General features: G+C 45.5%; 1 protein-coding gene across 5 annotated transcripts in view; it reads right to left on the reverse strand.

The window, feature by feature from the left end:
* Window positions 1–24,597, reverse strand: part of sema6bb (sema domain, transmembrane domain (TM), and cytoplasmic domain, (semaphorin) 6Bb) — a 584,175-nt gene that overhangs the window by 266,766 nt on the left and 292,812 nt on the right. For all 5 annotated transcript variants that reach the window (XM_078555703.1, XM_078555699.1, XM_078555702.1 and 2 more), the window contains one exon: window positions 17,942–18,059. In XM_078555703.1, the coding sequence (XP_078411829.1) occupies window positions 17,942–18,059 (118 nt within the window). The remainder of the gene's footprint in view (window positions 1–17,941; window positions 18,060–24,597) is intronic.

The following is a 24,597-nucleotide window of genomic DNA, read 5'->3' on the forward strand; positions in this document are numbered from 1 at the left end:
TGTCATATTGTGGGACGGGGGCAGGGAACTTTGATTTGCATTTGACCTCGCCATCTGAACTCACACTAGATCCTGAAACATTTTCACATGAATATCTTTTGCCATCGCTGTAGTGTATTACAGTTGCCTCTCTGCTGCCTTCTTTGTCGGAGAGGTGTAAATAAAGGTAGTTCAGTAATGGTTGGCTGTGGTTGAGCACGTGTTAATCTAACTCAGTCGAACACAAGTCACAAAATTCACTACAAAAAGGGAGAGGAGCCTGGGCTCACATTTTCCCTTGTTCATACACTAGCTGGAGAATGCCCATTGCATGTTACTTTGTGGTGACACATCCTGAGATAAAAAATTAGATTCAACAATAATTTAAATAGAAATCAAAGCACCAAAGACACCTGTGGTAAAGAACTTTACTATGAAAGCTTCCTAAACTTTCCATGAGTTTATCTTTATTTTTTTAAAGTGGCCGTTTCACATTTTACTGAATCCTGTGCTCATTATATTGCAGCAATTGGCAATCTCATTTTATTCTTCATTAGATCTATTTTTTATTCATGCACATATTTAATCATATTATTCCTGCATTTGATTATTACATATTTAATTAACTGTCCCATACCTGTTTGATCATTCTATATTTAATCATTCTTATTTATGTGCATGTTTAATGACACTCAACTGACTGCAAACATATTTAAATGTATTTGGTCAACTAAAGTATCGCATAGGTCTATGATCCACTGAATATTCAACCAGTAATCTAGCATAAGGGAAATTGGTTTGCACTCAAATAATTTTTACTGTTGCTAAGTCTGTGTCAACCAGCAGCTACCACTGCTTAACTTTGATCACTGAACCTTCAGTCTTTCATCTATGCAGCTTCTTGGCTTCATTTATTTCTCTCATCTCATTTGGGATTCCCACATCATTTGCCAAAGCTTCCCTCATAATATTTTTTTTTTGTGTCCGACACTTTTTGTCCCTCAACAAACAATTCACCACAAAGGACAAATTTAGTGAGGTGGTGCTTCTGGAGTGGAGCCTTGCTGGGCCAGAGCAGGGCGAGGGGTTAATAGAGCCACATCTTCAAATCCTGTTCCAGTTTATTAACACTCTGCTCCGGTTTGCAGTTTTGTTTGAGTTTTCCTTTAAGGCCCAAGTTCTTCCAAGCATGGAAGGTTACTCCCATAGCTGAGGAGGCTCTTCTAGAACTTCTCTTTTGGATGGGATGCAAGAAAATATTTGTCATCTGGTAGGTTTTAAGTTTTTCCTCACCACTGTCCAATTCCTCACATATTTGTTAACAGGAATGTAATCATTTCTCCCTGTTCGTCCACACATTTTGAGTGAATTAAGTGAATTCAAAGCAGTTTACTCCCCTTATTTCACATGTGCAATCACTGATTTGCGGTACAGAATGGGAAGTGATCAAAGCATTATTTGGCTCCTGTTTGATACTTTCAATCTATGGTTTTGGGGGATTTCTGAAAGCTGAATGTGCAAGCAAGCCATTAACTTTCTAATGATGGCTCTACTAGAATTGAAAACAGAGCTGTACACATTCCAAACTGCCTCCTCCCACACTTGTATTGGGTATTTGGCAGTTTTGATGGAACCTCCTAGTATACCACACTTCTAGTGTTGGGAAAAGTCTTGGTACCAAAATAAAAATAAGAAATGAAGCTGTACATGCCTAAATCATTGAACAAATTAACTGTGTGTGGCATGTACAATGTCTTTTTAAAATTTCACCGTGCTAAATGGGATAGATTTCAAACAGATCTAGCAATTAATGACTGGGCATTCATGAGGCGCTGTGAGCCATCAGCAGCAGCAGAATTGTACTCAAACACAATCTGTAACCTCATGGCCTGGCACTCTACCCCCACTCTACCATTACCATTAAGCCAGGGGAGCAACCGTGGTTCAATGAAGAGTGCAGGAGGGCATGCCAGGAGCAGCACCAGGCATACCTAAAAATGAGGAGTCAACCTGGTGAAGCTATAACACAGGACTACTTGCATGCCAAACAGCAGAAGCAGCAAGTGGTAGACAGAGCTAAGTGATCTCACAACCAACGGATCAGATCTAAGCTCTGCAGTCCTGCCACATCCAATCATGAATGGTGATGGACAATTAAACAACTTACTGGAGGAGGAGGTTCCACAAATATCCCCATCCTCAATGATGGAGGAGCCCAACACATCAATGCAAAAGATAAGGCTGAAACATTTGCTGCAATCAGCCAGAAGTGTCAAGTGGATGATCCATCTTGGCCTCTTCCAGAGGTCCCCAACATCACAGATGCCAGCCGTCAGCCAATTCGATTCACTCCATGTGATATCAAAAAACGGCTGAAGGCACTAGATATTGCAAAGGTTATGGGCTCTGACAATATTCTGGCAATAGTAATGAAGATTTGTGCTGCAGAGCTTGCCACACCCCTAGCCAAGCTGCTCCAGCACAGCTACAACACTGACATCTACCCGGCTATGTGGAAAATCGCCCAGGTATGCCCTGTACACAAAAAGCAGGACAAATCATGCTGAGTACTGTGTACACTGACAGTAGCAAAGGAGTGTTTCAGTTCTAATTCAATTCCAATCAGGGTTTTATAATTCAATCCTTCAACTTTCAATAAACTTCTTTTTTACCGTCCCTGCCAAGAACTGACAATCATCTGAAACCTGAAGTTCTCTCATTGAGGATTGTCTGAGAAACCTTGGAACAAATGGAGGTAATGTCCCAGGGCTGACTTTTATTGAGTTTTCTTTGCTTTCTTCCCTTTCTGTTATGCAGTTACTGCCTCATGTTGGCGAATCATACTTTAGGTACTTTCAAGTCAGACAATATCTCAGGTCATAGGTGGCTATCAGAAAGAAAGTAGTTTGTGACACACTTTACCTAAACCTGACATTATGTCACTCTTTCGCCCAAATATGGTCAAAAGAAAAGGGTTAATGGTTATGTTAATGAGACAGAGGTTAATGATGATGTAAGCATGACATCAGGGTCAGGTGACCAAGAGGCTCCAAGAGTAAGACACAGAATAGACTGTATCCACAGAACCACATACTTTCTATGAAGTCCTGTGAATAGTGTAAATAAATAGGTTCTACAAAACTTATACTGACTATCTCAAGTCACTGATAGAATAAGGGAAACCTCATCAAAGCAAGGGTCACAATCAGGAGCAGGGAGCTTGGTTGATTCCCTCTCCAACCCTATTATTCTAGGGCTGAGGCCAATTATAGAAACTCCATTGTCACTGCAGTTGACATCAGCTACCTCAGTATGGGATTGGGTGGGGGTTGAAGTGGGGGATGAATCTCCTAAGAGGAAAGAAAATTGGTAAAACAAAATGCAAATAAAGTTGAAGCAATTACTTCTCGAATGCTGAAAGAAATGAAGCTCAAAAAGTTGTTTTATTACGGTAATCATGGGGCAGAGTTGGAATGGTTGAGTGAGGGATGATGCAACAATGTATTGAAACCATCACAACTTCCATGGCAACTCAGTGGAAAGAAATAAGCAAATCAGTCATGAAAGAAAGCAAAAGAAAACAATGACTTCCCGTTTCATCAAGATTTCCTTGGGATTTATTTGGATAGATTATGCTCTTCCTGTAGGTTGTCAATAAAGTTATTCTTAGCTAATAACAACACGACAGTCATTTGTCAAATAGGTGTTCATTGATTGACTGATTGCATTTCAAAATAATTTTCTGGATGTTTCAGCAATTCTATAGTACATTGACCAATATTTTCATTAGGCGTAGCTCATGTTAAACACTAATGGCGCTCGATTCTTCGATTTGTTATTGTGCAGTGCGCACAAAAGCAAGTGGCTCTCTCACTGATCTAAGCTCCCCCAGTGGCTCCCTTGGTGAATGCAGTACTCAGTATGAATCATGCAGATGCTTCTCACCAAAAATTGATAAAATTACATTAGAAAGTGTTTTTAAAAGAAGACCGATCCCAGCGTAAAGGGGGCGATCTACGAGGAAAGACTGGGGAAGCTTAAACTCTACAGTCTAGGAAAGAACTGGTTAAGGGAGAATTAATGGAATTTTAGGGAAAGTAAGATGGCTTAAGTAAACTGAAGCCCGATTAGAACCAGAAATTTACAGCACCGAAGAAGGCCATTCAGACCTTCATCTCCATGATATTTCTTTGCTGGGCAATCCAAAATGGATTCCTCCTGCTCGGCTTTCACCTCATAGCCTGGGACCTTCCTCTGTTTAATATGTATCCAAGTTTCTCTTAAATGAAGCAATGTTGTCTGCCTCAGCCATTCTCCATTGAAAAGCTTTCCATATTCCATCAACTCTTTGCAAAAAGGAATCTCATAACTTCATTCCGCTCTTATTGATAATTTTAAATTGATGACCCCACATCACTGACTTCACTCTTAGCCTTCTCTGGTCCAGCAGAAATAGCCCCAGTATCTCAAGTCCACCTCATTGTTTCCCATTTCCAGTGTCATTCTGGTGAGTTGAGACTGTATGCTTTCTAATGGCTTCAATGTCCTTTATATAATGATCAGAGGGCAACAGCCAAAATGAATGAAAATTAAACTTAACATTCGTCTCAAGAAAATCCTCTTTATTCCATGAGAGGTAAATGACCGGAATAAACCATCATGCAAGTAAATAAAGGGAAATGAACTGATTAAGTGGCAGCAATAAAAAGAGAAAGTGTTGGAAAAACTCAACAGGTCTGACTGCATCCGTGGAGAGAGAAACAGAGTTAACATTTTGAGTCCAATATGACTGAGATCCACACTCAGTGCCATGCACCGCCTTGTATACACACTCGATTTCTCTCTCCAGCAACACCGACTCACCCTATCTCAAAGCTGTCCTGGTCCCCAGTTTCATTTCATTCTTTGTCTCATCCGACGCCTTAACGAGAAATGTTTTCTCTTCCTTTCAGGTATTAAGGAGCACAGGCTCCAACAACTTAAGGGCACTGATGCCCTTCCAGATCCTTCCTCCCTTTCCCGTCCCTCAGGCTCCAGCTCTTCCTTCTAATCCCACCTCTAGCCATGTATTCACTTTTTAAAATATATTCATTCATGGGATGTGGGCTACGCTGGCTGGGCCAGCATTTATTGCCCATCCCTAGTTGTCCTTGAGAAGGTGATGGTGAGCTGCCTTCTTGAACCACTGCAGTCCATGTGGTGTAGGTACACCCACAGTGCTGTTAGGAATGGAGTAGGATTTTTGACCCAGGATTTTGAAGGAACGATGATATATTTGCAAGTCAGGATGGTGAGTGACTTGGAAGGGAACTTCCAGGTGGTAGTGTTCCCATCTACCTGCTGCCCTTGTCTTTCTTGGTGAATTCCTGCAGTGCATCTTATATATGGTACACACTGCCATTATTGTGCGTTGGTGGTGGAGGGAGTGAATGTTGTGGATGTGGTGCCAATCAAGTGGGCTGCTTTGTTCTGCACAGTGTCAAGCTCCTTGAGTGTTGTTGGAGCTGCACTCGTCCAGGCAAGTGGGGAGTATCCCATCACACTCCTGACTTGTGCCTTGTAGACGGTGGACAGGCTTTGGGGAGTCAGGAGGTGGGTTACTATGATTACATGATTCCTAGCCTCTAACCTCCTCTTGTAGCCACAGTATTTATATGGCTAATCCAGTTCAGTTTCTGGAGAATGGTAACCCCCCAGGATGTTGATAGTGGGGGATTCAGTGATGGTAAAATGCCATTGAACATCAAGGGGCGATGGTTAGATTCTCTCTTGTTGGAGATGTTCATTGCCTGACACTTGTGTGGCGTGAATGTTACTTGCCACTTGTCAGCCCAAGCCTGGATATTGTCCAGGTCTTGCTGCATTTAGACATGAACTGCTTCAGTTTCTGAGGAGCCGCGAATGGTGCTGAACATTGTGAAATCATCAGCGAACATCCCCACTTCTGACCTTATGATAGAAGGAAGGTCATTGATGAAGTAGCTGCAGATATTTGGACCCTGAGGAACTCCTGCAGTGATGTCTTGGAGCTGAGATGACTGATCTCCAACAACCACAACCATCTTCCTTTGTGCTAGGTATGACTCCAACCAGTGGAGAGCTTTCCCCCTCATTCCCATTTACTCCAGTTTTGCTAGGGCTCCTTGATGCCACACTCTGTCAAATGTGGCCTTGATGTCACCTCACCTCACCTCGGGAGTTCAGCTTTTTTGTCCATGTTCGAATCAAGGCTGTGATGAGGTCAGGAGCTGAATGACCTTGCTGGAACCCAAACTGAGCGTGAGTGAGCAGGTTATTGCTAAGTAAGTGCCACTGATAGCACTGTTGATGACTCCTTCTATCACTTACTGATGATTGAGTGTAGACTATTTTTTCTCCCTTTGCCCAGTCTCTTCTCACTGACATTCATGATTCTTCTGACGCCCTATGTCATTTCAACAATTTCCAGTTCCCTGGCCCTAACCAGCTCCTCTTCACTATGGATGTCCAGTCCCTCTACGCCTCCATCCCCCACCAGGATGGTCTGAGTGCTCTCCACTTCTTCCTTGAATCGAGGCCCGAACGATTTCCATCCACCAGCACCCTCCTCCGCCTGGCTGAACTTGTTCTCTCACTGAATAATTTCTCCTTTAACTTGTCTCACTTCCTCCAAATAAACAATGTGGTTATAGGTACCTGGTGGGCCCTAGTTATGCCTGCCTTTTTGTGGGGTATGTTGGACATTCCTTGTTCCAGTCCTATTCAGGCCCCCTCCCATGATTCTTTCTCCAGTACATCGAAAACGGTATCAGTGCTGCTTCGTGCTCTCATCCAGAACCAGAAAAAAATATCAATTTTGCTTCTAATTTCCACCCTTCTCTTACCATCACATTGTCCATCTCCAATGCCTTCCGTTCCCTCCCTTGACTTCTCTGTCTACATTTCTGGGGATAGACTTTCTACTAATATTCATTACAAGCTCACCAACCAGTTCTGAAGAAGTCATATTGGACTTGAAATGTTAACTCTGTTGTCAGGCCTGCTGGGTTTTTCCAGCACTTTCAGTTTTTATTTCAAGCCTCCAGCATCCTAAGTATTTTTCTCTTACTTTGCCTGGTGCCAGCTGTTGCCCAATGGTAACGCTCTTGCCTCTAATGCAGAAGGTTGTTATTCAAGTCTCCCTCCTGCAGCATGTATAAAAAAAAATCCATGCTGACATTTTAGTGCAGTATTGAGGAAGTGCTGCACTGCCAAAAGTGCTGTTTTTCAGATGAGAGGTTAAATCAATGCCCTCTCAGGCGGACATAAAAGACCCCATGGTATTATTCAAAGAGCAGGGTATTCCCTGTTGTGCTGGACAACACTGCTAAAACAGATGAGCTGATCATTAACTCAGTGTTGTTTGTTGGATTTTGCTGTGTGCCAATTTTCTGCTATGTTTCCTACTGCCCTTCAAAAATACTTAATTGGCTGTAAAGTCTTTTGGGATTTCCTGAAGTTCTGAAAGGTGCTACACAAATTGGAGCTCTTTCCATATACAAAATACCATTAGTTGCCATTTTGGGAGAGTTTCTGCACTAGATGGAGGGCTTCAAAGGACTAAATACTCATCCCTCCATTAGCCAATCTTGGTTTGAGCAATAAAATCAACATCAGTGCTCCTGGGCTAAGACAAGGTCAGAAACCAGCCAAGATTCCTGCTCTTGACTGCTGTTCTATGATCCCTGCTGGATACATGTCGAAAGCTGACGGGAAGCTTAAATTTGCTTTGTGTGTCAGCTATGGCTCAGTTGCAGGCACTCTCACCTCTGAGTCAGAAGGTTTTGCTTCAAGCCCCACTCCAGAGAGTTAAGCAGAAAATCTACGCTGACACTCCTGTGCAGTGCTGAGGGAATGCTGCACTGTTGGAGCAATTATTTCAAATGAGATGTTAAACTGAGACACCATCTGCCTGCTCAAGTGGATGTAAAAGATTCCCATAGCACAATGTTGTTGAAGAGCAGGGAGTTACGTATGGTATCCTGGCCAATATTTATCCCTCAATCAACATCACATAAAACAGATTATCTGGTCATTATCACATTGCTGTTTGTGGTATTTTACTGAGTGCGGGTGACAGTAGCTGTCCCGTTTCTTACATTACAACAGTGGCTACACTTCAAAAAGTACAAAATTGTCTGTAAAGCCCTTTAGAATATCTGGTGATCATGAAAGATGCTACATAGATACAAGCCTTTGGGCAGAATCATCCCAGAATTGCACTAAGTGCGGAAGCAGGCATGAAAAATGACTTTTTACCCGCTGGCCATAATGGCAGGTTTTCGCACTGTATCACGGGAAACACTCCGGATCGCTGGCGGGCAGGCTCAGATATGCCCACCACGCTGTGACCTCAGCGATTCCTCGCTCCAGGCATCATATTTAAAGCACACCAGAGCACAGCCTTCTTCATGTCTACAGGCCAGGACTGCTCCAGGCAACAGGTGACCCTGAAAGCAAAGTGACAAGCAGCTCCCAAATTTAGTGATGCCTCTCTGGGGTGCCTGCTGTACCCAGTGGAAGGCTGCCGCAATGTCCTCTACCCCCGTTCTGGTCACAGGAGGTCCACCAGCGTCACCAATCTAGACTGGGAGGCGGTGGCAGCGGCGGTCAGCACCGGCGGAGCATAGAGGAGGAAAGCCATCCAAAGCAGGAAGAGGATGAATGCTGTCATCCGTTCCGCCAGGATAAGTCAACCACCTCATCACTCTCAACTCACACACGCGTAAACCCATCACACGTCCACAGGGATCTCATACCCCAAGGGACTACACCACTAACTCTCTCACACACCCTCACATCTCCATCAGGTGCATATCCTCTGGAGCTTGTTCCTCAACCCATTCATGACTCTGCTCACCAGACAAACATTCCATGCAGTGCCATGTGTCCTGCTCACACTCTCTCCAGCTGTTTTCATGCGAGAGAAGCTGGCTCAGAACTAGAGGGAGAGGTTCCAGACCTGGGGTGAAGTGGCAGACATTACGCCCCTCACTCACTTTGAGGAGCATGCCTGGTGAGGACGTGAACCGTGCCTGTGGCAACGGTGAGATCGGCGGTGAACATCCACGTGAAGATCCTGCACCACATTATCCCTCTCTCAACACAACGATGAGTGGTCCCTCTCTCCTGTTTTAGACTCTGCTGCCATGCGCTATTTATCTCTACTTTGGTTCACAGGGAGCTCTGCCAAGTGACTGATTCCCTCAGCCAGCCAGTCCCTCAGCACTGCCCAGCTCCTCACCTCCAGCCAAGGGCACTCCCCCTTCATGGAAGGGCTGGAAATGAGCAGCCTGGAATACCGGTCACAGCACTTACCCACACCCTCCACCAGTGCAGAGACACACACCTTGGTGGGGCCTAGACCTAGAGCTGGCTCAGGTTCACAATCTGGTGACGAACATGTGACTGCAGAGGGAGGAGGCAGGTTCAGCCAAGCTCCCTGGCACTTGATGGGCTCCTAGGGAAGAGGCATCTGCCAGGCCGAGTCCAATGACGAGCCTCTGGATTCGGCTTTCCAACTCATTGAGGAGAGTCAGCAGAAGGCGGTGGAACATCATGCAGAGCTGTTGGAAGCCCTCAACAGAGTGGGACGCATGTTGGAGGAGTGCGTCCATATGCTCTCTGATGAAGTGGTGCCCACATGTGCATGTATGGAGGTCTCCATGGGAAGGATGGCGGACACCATAGAGACCCTGGTCCAGCAGAATTCAGAGATGCGTGCAGACCTGCCCTCCATCACTGTAGCCATTGGTGAGTTCCTGCAGTAGCAACACGAAAAGAAATGGGGCACCTCGACATCCCTCCAGGTGCTCCTTCCCCTCAAGGAGTCAGGCCGGGGCTCTCGGGCACCCAAAGGGAGGAGGAGGAGCGGCAGCAGGACACACCTGGGTCATCTACTCAGGAATATCAGTATTCACCCCTGTTCACTCCCTCCCAGCCTCCTTTGCCTGTGACCCCCTTCAACCTCACCCTCGATCACCACAGAGGGAGCAGTTGGCCCACAGGAAGACAGCCAAAGCAAACCGGAGCCCTCGGCTCTTCGGAGGATGCAACAGAACCAACCATTACACACTGATAACAAGTGATTGCATGGGTGAACACATTTTGTCACTTTATAATCTGAAAATATATTCACTTTCACTAAATAATGTGTAATGTTGTCTTTCAGCTTCATTTACAGGCTTCACAAGTGCTCCCCCTGTATCCACCCACCATTACCAGTTCAGCTGCAAGCAGCCAGACCTGAGTGATTCTGGAGGGGGAAGTGTGTGTGTGTCAGAGCTTTTTGGAGGCTCATGCAAGCACTCAACCACACACGCGGAGCCTTCATCCATCACACTAATCTCACTGTCCCGAGCATTTTCAATGCTGCCTGCTGGGGTTCTCTTTCAGGTGCCTATCTAAGCTGACCTGCAAATTTTTTTATTCATTCATGTGATGTGGGCTTCGCTGGTTAGGCCAGCATTTATTGCCCATCCCCTAGTTGCCCTTGAGAAGATGATGGTGAGCTGCCTTCTTGAACCGCTGCAGTCCATGTGGTGTAGGTACACCCACAGTGCTGTTAGGAAGGGAGTTCCAGGATTTTGACCCAGCGACAGTGAAGGAATAGCGATATATTTCCAAGTCAGGATGGTGAGTGACTTGGAGGGGAACTTGCAGGTGGTGATGTTTCCATCTATCTGCTGCCCTTGTCCTTCTAGGTGGTAGTGGTTGTGGGTTTGGGAGGTGCTGTCTAAGGAGCCTTGGTGAATTCCTGCAGTGCATCTTGTAGATGATACACACTGCTGCCACTGTGCGTCGGTGATGGAGGGAGTGAATATTTGTGGATGTGGTGCCAATCAGGCGGGCTGTTTTGTCCTAGATGGTGTCAAGCTTCTTGAGTGTTGTGGGAGCTGCTCTCATCCAGGCAAGTGGGGAGTATTCCATCACACTCCTGACTTGTGCATTGTAGATGGTGGATAGGCATTGGGGAGTCAGGAGGTGAGTTACTCATCACAGGATTCCTAGCCTCTGACCTGCTTTTGTAGCCACAGTATTTATATGGCTAGTCCAGTCCAGTTTCTGGTCAATGGTTAAACCCAGGATGTTGATGGTGGGAGATTCAGTGATGGTAATGCCATTGAACATCAAGGGGCGATGATTGGATTCTCTCTTGTTGGAGATGGTCATTACCTGGCATTTGTGTGGCACGAATTTTACTTGCCACATGCCAGCCCAAGCCTGGATATTGTCCAGGTCTTGCTGCATTTTGACATGGGCTGCTTCTGTATCTGAGGAGTTGCGAATGGTGCTGAACATTGTGCAATCATCAGCGAACATCACCACTTCTGACCTTATGATGGACGGAAGGTCATTGATGAAGCAGCTGAAGATGGTTGGGCCTAGGACACTACCCTGAGGAACTCCTGCAGTGATGTCCTGGAGCTGAAATGACTGACCTCCAACAGCCACAACCATCTTCCTTTGTGCTCGGTGTGACTCCAACCAGCGGAGAATTTTCCCCCCCCCGATTCCCATTGACTCCAGTATTGCTGGGACTCATTGATGCCACACTCGGTCAAATGCTGCCTTGACGTCAAGGCCAGTCACTTTCACCTCACCTCAGGAGTTCAGCTCTTTTGCCCATGTTTGAACCAAGGCTGTAATGAGGTCAGGAACTGAGTGGCCCTGGTGGAACCCAAACTGGGCGTCATGTGGGCATCTCCACCCATCCACTGATTGCACTCCCATGCAGCATCTGTGCGCGTCCAACACGAGGCTGTTTTCGATTTGCACAGCATGACAGTCGTTAAGTTTTTGATTAGATTCCCTGTCCTTTCCCCTCACAGTCGACCCCCTGGCATCACCTTTGACCTCCCCAACGTTACCCTACAGATCGAATCCTTCTTCTTCAGGAATATCCAGGTGAATGTGCACATTCCCTACCTTCCTAAAAATCCCACCCCCATCAACATTGACCTCCTTGACCTCCTCCTTCCCACCCTCCATGTCTGTGTTTATCTCTGTGTCCCCACCAACCACCCTCACCGCCTCTTCTACTGATACTGTCGTATCCTCACCCTCCCACCCTATTGGCTCCCTCTCCCCCCTGTTCATCTTACCTTCCCTCCTCCCACACCCATCCTGAGTTTGCTCCCCAGGAGGCAGTCATTGACTCCATGGACCCCTCCCTTGCATGTTCACCTGGACATTCCAACAGCAACCTCCCCCCCCACCCCACACACCTTCCTCCACTCTTCACAGAGTCACAGAATCATAGAATCACACAGTTCAGAAGAGGCCCTTCGGCCCATCGAGTCTGCACCGACACGTGAGAAACACCTGACCTGCCTACCTAATCCCATTTACCAGCACTTGGCCCATAGCTTTGAATGTTATGACGTACTAAGTGCTCATCCAGGTGCTTTTTAAACGATGTGAGGCAACCCGCCTCCACCACGCTCCCAGGCATAGCATTCCAGACCGTCACCATCCTCTGGGTAAAAAAGCTTTTCCTCACATCCCCCCTAAACCTTGTGCTCCTCACCTTGAACTTTAGTCCCCTTGTGACTGACCCTTCAACTAAGGGGAACAGCTGCTCCCTATCCACCCTGTCCATGCTCCTCATAATCTTGTACACCTCGATCAGGTCGCCCCTCAGTCTTCCCTGCTCCAACGAAAACAACTCAAGTCTATCCAACCTCTCTTCATAACTTAAATGTTTCATCCCAGGCAACATCCTGGTGAATCTCCTCTGCACCCCCTCCAGTGCAATCACATCCTTCCTATAATGTGGCGTCCAGAACTGCACATTGTATTCCAGCTGTGGCCTCACCAAGGTTCTAAATAACTCCAACATGATCTCCCTACTTTTGTAATCTATGCCTTGATTGATAAAGGCAAGTGTCCCATATGCCTTTTTCACCAGCCCACTAACATGCCCCTCCACCTTCAGAGATCTATGGACACACATGCCAAGGTCCCTTTGTTCCTCAGAACTTCCTAGTGTCATGCCGTTCATTGAATACTTCCTTGTCAAATTACTCCTTCCAAAGTGTATCACCTCACACTTTTCAGGTTTAAATTCCATCTGCCACTTGTCTGCCCATTTGACCATCCCGTCTATATCTTCCTGTAGCCCAAGACACTCAACCTCACTGTTAACCACCCGGCCAATGTTTGTGTCATCTGCAAACTTACTAATCCTACCCCCAACATAGTCATCTATGTCGTTTATATAAATGACGAATAATAAGGGACCCAGCACAGATCCCTGTGGTACGCCACTGGACACTGGCTTCCAGTCACTAAAGCATCCTTCCGTCATCACCCTGTCTCCTACAACTAAGCCAATTTTGAATCCGCCTTATCAAATTACCCTATATCCCATGTGCATTTGCCTTCTTTATAAGTCTCCCATGTGGGACCTTGTCAAAGGCTTTGCTGAAATCCGCATAAACTACATCAACTGCACTACCCTCATCTGCACACCTGGTCACCTCCTCAAAAAATTCAATCAAATTTGTTAGGCATGACCTCCCTCTGACAAAGCCATGCTGACTATCCCTAACCAAACCTTGCCTCTCCAAGTGGAGATAGATTCTCTCCTTCAGAATTTTCTCCAATAGTTTCCCTACCACTGACGTGAGACTCACTAGCCTGTAGTTCTCTTACACCATTCTTCCCCCTTACTCCTTCCCCCACCCTTACTCCTTCCTCCATCTGTACTCCCTCCTCCCCGGACACCTTCCCCACTCCGAACTCCCTTCTCATACCCATACTCCCCCCTCCCCCCATACTCCCTCCTTCCCACGTACTCCCTCCTTCCCCTGGACACCTTCCCCCCTCTGAAATCCCTCCCTTCCCCTGGACACCTTCCACCCCCCTTACACCTATCTCCCCACTTTCACCATTTTCTCTCCTTACACCTTCCTCTCTTTGGACTCCTTCCTACCCCTATACTCCCTTCTCCCCCTAGAAACCCTCCTTTCCCCTTCCAAACTCACCCGCCTTGACACCTTTGCCCTCCCAACCTCTCCCCCATGACACCTTTGCCCCTCCCACCAACTCCCCCAGGACGCCTTCGCCCACCCTCTCCCAACCTCACCTCCCCTGACACCTTCACCCCCTTCCAATCTCACCTCCCGACACCTTTACCCCCCCACAACCTCACCCCCCGACACCTTCACGCCCCCCCCACAACCTCACGCCCAGACACCTTCACCACCCCCCACTCCCCACAACCTCACACTCCTGCCAAACACCTTCGATTCCTCCCCCCCACCCGGTACACCTTCTTCTCCCACTCACTCCTAGACCTTCCCCCCCCCACCCCCCCCCCCACCTTCGCCAATCATCCGTACCAGCCCATGACAGAGTCTATGAAGTTCCGAAGCAGGTCTGAAGCAGAGACCATGGAAGATGGTGCGAGCCCATGACGAAGTCTGTGAAGTTCCAAAGCCTCAATGGAGTTGAAGCTGCTGCGTGGACACCTCCCACCTCCAAAGACCTGCTTCACGGAGGAACCGTTTCCATGTGAATCTACCCAGCATGCAATGCATGTCTTCCTCCAGGATCCAGGAACTGTACGGCTCCAGCATCTTCTTTTCCTGGGATGTCCACGATCTGAGCAAGACCCTAACGATAAGTCCTGACTTCTGCACGTCACACATTTCCAGGCATGTTCTGGGCCGACGTGTTTTCCCGCTGGCTTAACAGTAAATCAGGAACGGTGGACGATTCCATTCGGGCAATGCTTTGCATCCATTAGCGGGACGCAAATTGGGTTCACGCCAGCCTGCAGTGGGATTTGCGACCTGCCATGGCAGACACCATCGGATGATCCTGCTGTGATTTCACGCTGGCGTGAAATCAAATTCTGCCCCTCCTGCCAAACTCTTCCCCCCGCCCGCCATGACGCCCGCCACAAACAGGAGTGGACAATTCCGCCCTTTTTACTTTCTGTGATACCCTCTATGTAGATTAGGTGACTGGAACTCACCAAGGCTTCTTCGACAGCACCTTCCAAACCCATGGCTATTACCATCTAGAAGGACAAGGGCAGCAGACACATGGAAACATGAAAGTTCCCCTCCAAGCCACTCACCATCCTGACTTGGAAATATATCGCTGTTCCTTCATTGTCGCTGGGTCAAAATCCTTGAACTCCCTTCCCAACAGTACTATGGGTGCACCTACACCACATGGACTGCAGCGATTCAAGAAAACAGCTCACCACCACCTTCTCAAAGGCAATTGGAGATGGGCAATAAATGCTGGCCTAGCCAGCGATGCCCACATCCCATGAATGAATTTTTTAAAATTCGCTCTGAGGTTCAAAATTGAAAATGACCCAGTGAATCAGTCCTCGTGCGGAATTGTAAGCCAACTTGAGCCAGCATTCCAAGAGAAAGGAATTAGAGAAAAAATTGGCGAAAATGTACTCATGAAGGGAGGGGAAATGGCTTTCAGTGATCCTTCAATTAATTACCTTATTCATTAGAATGTGAGACGGACGCATGATTGACTGCCAACAGGTAAAAGCCATTGATTATTTATGAAGCTTTGGCTCAAGCAGATTTAACTTTTTTATGTCACTTGTATTTCATACACCTCTGTCAAAGCTTTCTTACAAATAACATACCGTTTCTTGGCGATCTGCTGGCAGAGGTGAAGGACAGGACTGTAAAATTATTCATTTGTGTCAAATCATTCATGTAATACTTTAATTAACCTTACACAGAGCTTGTCCAACTAAAGAAGGAAGAAGGAAAAAAATGGAAATAAAAATGAACTTAAAGGGGAATAAATTGTGGAGGAGCTATTTTTTGTTCAAAGTTCTTAGTACTTTCCACAAATTTTCTTAGTCACAGAAACTCCCAAGTGGAGGCACCCTTCTGGTAGGCTGTTCCACTGATATCAAGTAGAGGGAACATCCATTACTAACAGTGTGGTGGTAGTGGGGAAGGAATGAGGCGAGTTTAATCTAACCTGAAAATCATTCAGGAACAGACATAGAGATTGTGGGATTTGCCTTTCCAACCTTTGGCATGCTTTCCTGGAGAAGCTGGTTTGAAGTCATGATTCCCAGGGTTGAAGCTGGAATGACCAACAGTGGAACCTGAAGGTCTCCAAGGTGATAATAAAACCAACATAATATTAAGGATATTTATACCGAGACAATTACTTTCTTCGTTAAATGCCTTAATTCTGGTACCCTGGTCTCTCCCACGTCACTGAAATCAGTCCCTGGCCACTGTCGCAGACTGAACCAGATGGGGTCTTATTTGACCCAAACCTGAGCTTCTCATCCCATTTCCTCTCCATCATAAAAAGTACCTACCTCCACTTTCACACCTATCACACCTCTCCACCCCTCCAGCAATCTTTCTTCTGCTGATCTCCCATCTTCCACCTCCCATAACTGGAGTTCATCAAAAACTGCTGCCTGTTCCCTAACTCATACTAAGTCTCACCCATCTGTCATTCCTGTGCTTGCTGACCCTTATTGTCTATCCCTGTCTACCCTGTCTCTATTTAATAATTCTCATCTTTGTGCTCAAATCCCTCCAAGACCTTTCCCCTCCCTACCTCTGTCATTTCCTCCATCCCTACAACCCTCCAAGAACTTTGTGTTCCTCCTTGCGTTCCTTTTGAAGAACTCTCACTCCCTTCACTTGACCATTGGCGGCCGTGCCTTCAGCTGTCGCCACCTTGAGCTTTGGAATTCCTTTGCTAAACCTTTCCACCCCTCTCTCCACCATTAAGAAACTTAAAACCTACCTCAGACCAGGCTTTCAGTCACCTGTCTAAATATCCCCTCCTTTGGCTCAATGTCAATTTTTGTCTGATTATGTTCCTGTGAAGTGCCTTGGGATGCTTTCCTAGGCCAAAGATGCCATATAAATACAAATTGTCGCTACAGAGTTTTTATTCTTTAAATGATGGTGTAAAAAATTTGATCAGTTGTTTTTTTAAAAATACCAATTAATTGATTTCCTAGGAGTTAGATAAATATATGGTTTGGTGGGGAGCCACCTACATTCAATATGGATAATAGTAACCAAAAGCTTTTATTGGGTATTTTGAACTTCTTTCAGGAGATGAGATGGGCGGCTAGAGTCCATGTATATTGATGTGAAAGGGTTGGGCTTGATGCCCTATATATCACTCTGATCTTGTTAAATTATGTTCTTGCTTTTATTTTGGGTGACAAGAATTTGTGTACAGCATTGGCATGCTGGGAAATGGGGAAGAGGAGGTGTATCTCATGTTAAATTTTGAAACACAATAAACTTTAACTGTTAGTACATTTGAAATCATGAAGAACCACTATTTCAACTGAGATTGCTAACAATTTGCTATAACAACCTCATAAAGCACCCCTGACTGAATCAATGAGACATTTCCATTTCCTAAACATGCCTTTCTGTAGCTGGTCTGAATGATATTGCTAATCTTGCTCTTTGAGCAAATTTCAGCTGTCGATTTATGCCAACTAAGACACTGCCTCATAAAGGCACCACAAAGCAGTGTTACAGCAGGAAGAGTGTTGTCACATGTTGTTGATTTGGGGCAATAACTGAGGCTGATTTTTCTTCTCTCCAGCCCAGGGGTGTAGAGGTATCCTGGCTAAGCTCAGCACAGACTGGGCCACTGAAATTTGGACCTTCCTGAACTGCAAGCTAAAGCATTGACTCACCAAACTATTAAGGAAATTTAAAAACTATACACTTTTAATCAGGAGAGTCACTGCCAATGCTAATTGAGGCCAAAGATCTTTGAAACTTTTATGTCAATGCATTAAGGTTTCGATGGAAAAACAAAAATACCCTGGAGAGATTGCAGAACATGAGTCTCATTAACAAAGGAAATGGGAATTATTAAAAAGGATATCTTAACTGATAACTAGATGATAACATTAACAAGAGTCAGAATTACAGTTACTCTTCAGTGATTTTACCTGCCACCAATGAAGAGGGTCCTGTTCACTTTCAGTATCCGCTGAATATCCAGCCTTTCTGAGAGACCAGGGTTTGCTCCTGGGCCGCTTCCTACGAAGGCTACACTCTGCCTCACATCTGCGGAGAAAGAAGAGGCTTGTTCAGTCCAATTTTACTCTTGCCTTCTGACTCATGTTGAGGTGAGATCTTGTGTTTGACAGCCCACCTCCTCTTGACCACAAATGGCATCACAGTTGGCAGCTCAATTTTGTGTTCACCTCAATTTTGTGTTCACCTGACAGCCTCTTTCCAGCAAGGGTCACTGGACAGTGATAAGGAGCCTAGTAATGCTGAAGCCTCTTTGGCTGAGATCAGCCCAGTTAGCACAGACAAGAACTTAACAGAGACTTTCTGGTCAGTATAGTTAGGTGTTGTGATGGCAGTTTGACAAGTAAAACCTAAATGTGGGAAATAGAAATGTCAGATGAAAGCAGAAAGCACTCTTTTGAGATTAGGGCCATGGAACTTTTTCAGGGTAGACTGGATGGAGAATCTAACTTGTACTTTAATTTGCCTGGGAGTGCATGGTAGAGTGGGACAATGTAGAGAGGGTGCTTTATTTGAGCTGAAAATCTGTGGGCCATTATTTTAACATTCACACTGGATCATTGCTCATTAGTGACCTTTTCCACTGACCCAGCTAGAACTATATATATAAAAACTATCCTACTTGTTCCTTTTATAAAAAAAGTATTTATTTTTTGATGGTAACTTCTCACTTTTAACATTCGCATTCATGGTTCAAGTACTTTGAAGTCTGATTTTTTTTTTAAGAAGTAGCCAAAAATTAGGAGTGGGATGTGGAGTTGTTGTCACTTCATTTAAATACAGATGGTGGGTACCCAGGACACTGGGACTGGCTGCCCCAGGATATCACACAATGTGGCTGGGAGGCCAAGTACAGAATGGCCTAAGTATATAGAGAGCTCCTGTTGCAGTGATCCATCAGACCCTCCAAGGTCAGGGTGATCACAGTGGCAAAATTCCTCATCCCATCCTTGTGAACTCCTGCTGTAACTCTAAAGGGATTAAAATGGGAAAGTCAGCGAACAGGCCAGGAGCACTCCTCATCTGAACTAGCACAAACACCAGTGAAGCCAAGTGTTGAAGTTATAGGTTCAAGTTAGATTCAAGTCCATGACTACCTGTTGGGAAGAGAATTATGCTCACTAGGGTTCAGGGTCACCTGACCATATATGAATTAATAAATGAAATGTAGATTAGAGACCTGCCAGTTAATGAAGAGTTTCATAAAATATAAGCACAAATACATAACTTTGAATCTTAAAATTGCTTGCACAATGACTCTACATTTCGGCCTCCAACCTGTTTCGGAATTAATGGAGCCTGTTAATTATCATGGTTGGCCTGGTTAAAAAAGGCATTAAAACATTCTATAACAGCAAATGGAACTTGGCAATAGGTCTCCAATGACAAATGTAAACAATTAAACATTTTACAGATACTCCAATTCATTTTGAACCTAAGGTATAATCGACAGACTTTGTCTGTCTCTCAGCCTCTTCTGAAGACACTGTCTCATGCTGGAGTACATTTCCATGGAAGTCCACTGCGCCCTGATCTCAATCACCCTCAGCAAAATTGGTGGATGTGCACTATGATTGGCCTTACTGCCAAAGGCAGTGGATTGGGCAAACATTAACTGGGACCTCTGGTCCTAATCACTATCCATTTGACTTGAAAACTGCACATATGGGATAACTGAGCTCACATATGAAGATTGGTTACTTGGATGAGGTACCAGAAGGGTAGTTTAAATGGTACTCAAGCAAGAGTCTGTTTAGTGGGAGTTTTACTGCGCATCTAACCGGTGATGTGCCTGACCTGGGAATGTTGTTGTTCTCCATACAAAGCAGGGAGCAGACTGCTTTGGTAGAATTTGGCCTGAAGCCAGTTGTATCGGAAGTGGGAAAGCAGAAGCTGTAATGTAAATCAAACTGGATGCGTGGGTTACAGACAGGGATGCAGGGATTTCTCATAGTGTCAGAGTTAATGACCGCAGGTCATAGGATTAATTATTGTATTCTGGGGAACTGGAGCGATATGTTAATCGCCATGCACAGGATAATGTAATTAGGTTGCAAGTCAGTGAGTGAAACTAGAATGGGAAAACATTACCATGTGTTGGGGGCCAGGTAAAATGTTTTAACCTTGATAATAATTGAGGCATGTATGGTAAAAATGAATAAGAAACAACCTGCTTTTTAATTGCAATTATTAAACCAATGACAGGTAATCCTAAAATAACACTGACTTTTTCACCATTCCTGCAATTATGACACAATTGCTATTATGCATTACCCATTGTCAGACTCTCAGTGATAACATCCTCTTGGTGTTAAATCTCATCATTTCAGACTGTCAAGTATGAGAGGGAGGGGGGTCACCAAATTAGAGTTTGATCCTGTTCTCATCTAACATAATAGTTGCAGACATACCAACAGGAGCAATTGAACATTGTTCAGCAGCATAATCAACAATATTCATCAGTTATAACTTTCCAATATCTCACCCTTGCTTTTAAGGTTCTCCTTTACAACACTGTGGGACAAATTTCCTCTGTATAGCAATGAAATCATTGCCTGGTTTATAAAGAATGAGTTTAAATTTTGTTGGGCATAGTGCACAGAGGACGTCTTCCCCTCCTACCCCAGTGTCAGCTCCTTAACCCCTCTTCCCCACATTGTTAGACCAACAGCTTTAACATATTTTGTAAAAGAATGTAAAGATCTGAGAAAAAGGCAAAAAATTTACCCTTTTTTTATATTAACCACATCTTTCTGCTTTCTCACCATATCCCTCAATACTTCCTCCCTTTTAAATTCACTTACATCATCCACTTCAATGGCCTTCCCTGGTAACGTATCCCACAAGTGTGTTCCCTTTGGGTGAAAAAGTGATGCTTCACTTCCCTTTTTACTCCTAGCTTCGTAATTAAAACTTGTGTCCTTTGTGGAATTTGAGCCCTTTAATGTAGTGATCATGGATCATGATTGATCTGTATTTACTTGCCTTGGTCCATAACCCTAAAAACCCTTGCCCAACAAAAATCTATCAATGTTAGTTTTGAAGTTTTCATTTGTTACCTGCCTCAATAGTTTTCCTTGGGGGTGGGGGGTGGAGTTCCAGATTTCCGTCGCCATTTGTGTGAAGTGAGGAGGAAGTTTTACTGGAAGATATAGTTGTGAGGGAAGGGCTGGATGGATTTGGAGTGCAATGTACCATTGCCGAATGGCTTGGGGTGTTATGCACCATTGCTGAATAGGCTGCTGAGACTCACTTATGAAGAATATCCATTTGTTGCTGATAAACTGTTAGGACGGGTGAAGTAGATCACAGTTTGAGCCTGAACATTCATAGGAGGAAGTGAGAACATTGAAGGGAAAAATAAATTCTAGTCAACTAATTTATTGACACTAAATTACTTGATGCGCACCATCATATTAATTGCCTCAGACTGTGCAGGTTCGCATCAAGGGAGGGGTTGTTAGATCAACATTACGCAAAGTTTCTCTAGAGCCTGCTCATTAAAATAGCACATCTGTTCACCACGCTAACATAATGCCTTGCTGACACACACAATCCCGGTTCAAGGGTGCTGTTTTTAAAAAAATTATACCTGAAAGCAGAATCGAACTTGATTTTACACGGGTCCCATTCGACTGGTATTTACATAACCCAAAAATAAACACACAAAGACAACCTATGAGAAGGTTGTTAAGAGATTTAATTTCACCCTTGTGTGTTTTATTGGGTGAATTCACAAGGTCACTGCCCAACAATGCTGCTCTGAATTAGTTCCAATAGTCAACAACCCAAAGTGTTATTAGGAATTATATATTGGTTCACATTCCAATTGGGCCATGCAGCACACTATTATAACAAGAGAATTAGCTGATGAGGGTCATTTATATTCATTGCAATACAGTCAAACTTTATTCATGTTTAACAGAATTGGAAGGGCCCTTATGCATGAAACATCATCCTGATTCGTGCCAAAGGTGTCACATAGCACAATGGGGTAATTTCCTGAAAATATATTTAAATTACTAGTGTTGACCGCAGTTGTTAATAAGAAAACATCTGTGGTGCCAAATAAATGTTTGGCTTAAATCTATTTGAGGATGCATATACCGCAGGTGATTTACGAGAGCGATTGAGTTTTTCTCTCTCTCCCCATCTGGGTTGGATATGATGGTAAATTCTTACTTACTTAGGCTTAGGCCTGGATTTTCTGCAGGTTCAGTGGCGAGGTCGGAGAATCTCGCGAGAAGGCCTGAGTCATGTTTCCCGATGACATAAATCCAGGATGCAATTGTCCATATCCCCAGCAATGGTGGAATTTAATTTTAATAAATTTGCATTTAATTATTGTGGCCCCACGCCGGAATCATCCCTCCCACCCATGTCAAATTTAAATCCCACGTTGGTGTGATTTCACGACAGCGCGATTTACAACTGCATTTGTAAAGGCATGAACCTGGAGACCTCAACTTGAGGGGAACTTGGATGTGAGTGCTCACAACTTTGCACAGCACTTGCGATGATCCCAACAATTCTGTGGATTCGGTGGGGGTGGCACAGGCAAGTTTCCGCAGCAGCTTCTTCTTGGCTGGCTTGTGCAAGTGGGGAGGGGAAGCCTCGGGGCAAGGGCAACAGTGCTGGGAGTGGGGGGGGTTTTCTCTGGCTGCACCGACTGAGGTTTGAGCACAAACACATGCGGGGGTGGTGTGGGGGGAAGAAAACGGCCGGGCTAGTGGCAAACATGTCAAAGATGAGCACTCCACCACAGCTGAAAGCATTTAACTTGAGCTCAATTGACATGTTTGGAGTCAGCCTAGTCAAGCGATTGTGCCCATTCAAGCAGCACTAATTCCTCACAGTGCCAGTGATTGCTCCTCTACTGTTAACCCCTCGCACACACACTTCATACTTGAATGAGTGCTATGGTGCTGCAGAACCATTGTACGACTGGGCAAGCCTGAGGATCCTGTTAGGAAAGGTGGCCATTGAACACTGATGGAGGGATGTGCTCCTAGTCCCTTGCATTATGTTTCAGTTGACATTGAAAAGTCACCCTCATGGCACAAGCAAACCGGAAAACCTTGGAGTGCAGGTTAGGACAATGCCTGCGCCGGAGATGAGAGTTCAGGATGCAGTTGAGTGACCAAAGCTGTCGCCACTCGGCCTTGTGGTGTGGGCATGGTGAGCCATCATGCGCACTAAACACTGGGCATCCATGTGGTGGCCTAGACTCTCCGACATGCGTTAAGAGGCCTTGAGAGGCAGCTAGAGACGATGACTTGGCCAAAAGTGATCCTTAGGAGACAAACTCTGACCCTTGCTTCTCTCTCCTTGATACTGCAGTGAGGAGACCATCAGGAACATGGAGTCCTTTGATCTCGCTGTCTGCCTGATTGCTTATAGGCAGGAGAGAAGAAGGAGAAGAATGCAACCGAGGTGCCTGGCTCGCCAAAGGAAGGAGCAGAACCCTGAAGACCAAGGGACAGCACAGCCTCCTCCACATGGTGAGGATGAACCCCACAGAGTCGTCGTTCATAGGCGCATCACTAGATCCAGGGTCTACAGATGGCGCATGTGCTACCTGCAGATGAGCGAGAACCAGTGTTGCTGATGCCTGCGCATGTCAAGGGAACTGGTCATGCACATATACCACCTTCTGCCGGATTTGATACTACGGGGACTCGGAGGGCATCCACTGCCAGCGGCAGTTAAAGTTACTACTGCATTCAATTTCTATGGCAGTGACTCATTCCAGGGCTCCACTGGGGACTTATGCAGAATCTAAGAATTCTCACCCGCAAAGGTATCCAGGAGGTCTCAGATGCCCTTTTTGCTAAGGCACACAACTTTATCAAATTTCGACAGAGATCAGGCAAGCCAAGAAGCAAGGACGCTGGGATTTGCTGAGGTTTCCAGATTCCCACAGGTGCAGGGTACCATCAACTGCCCTCAAGTAGTTCTTAAATCTCCCTGGCAACAAGCAGTCCAATGTGTGAACAGCAAAGGCTTCCACTCTCTCAATGTTCAGCTAGTCTGCGACCATAACAAACGGATCATGCAGGTGTGTGCAAGATACCCCAGAAGCGCCCATGACTCGTACATCCTCAGCAGGTCTCAGATCCCTGACATCTTCCAGGGACCACACAGGGTGGAGGGTTGGCTCCTCGGGGATAAGGGCTACCCACAAAGGACATGGCTGATTTTTTTTTACATATTCATTCATGGGATGTGGGCCTCGCTGGCTGGGCCAGCAGCATTTATTGCCCATCCCTAGTTGCCCTTGAGAAGGTGATGGTGAGCTGCCTTCTTAAACCGCTGCAGTCCATGTGACGTAGGTACACCCACAGTGCTGTTAGGAAGGGAGTTCCAGGATTTTGACCCAGCGACAGTGAAGGAACAGCGATATGTTTCCAAGTCAGGATGATGACTATCTTGGAGCTGAACTTGCAGGTGGTGGTGTTCCCATCTATCTGCTGCCTTGTCCTTCTAGATGGTAGTGCTAGTGGGTTTGGAAGGTGCTGCCTAAGGAACCTTGGTGATGCCTGAGCGGCAGCCTCAGACTCCTGGTGAG

This window comes from Cetorhinus maximus, chromosome 13, assembly GCF_964194155.1.
Source record: "Cetorhinus maximus chromosome 13, sCetMax3.hap1.1, whole genome shotgun sequence".
In the NCBI taxonomy this organism is placed as follows: Eukaryota; Metazoa; Chordata; class Chondrichthyes; order Lamniformes; family Cetorhinidae; genus Cetorhinus; species Cetorhinus maximus.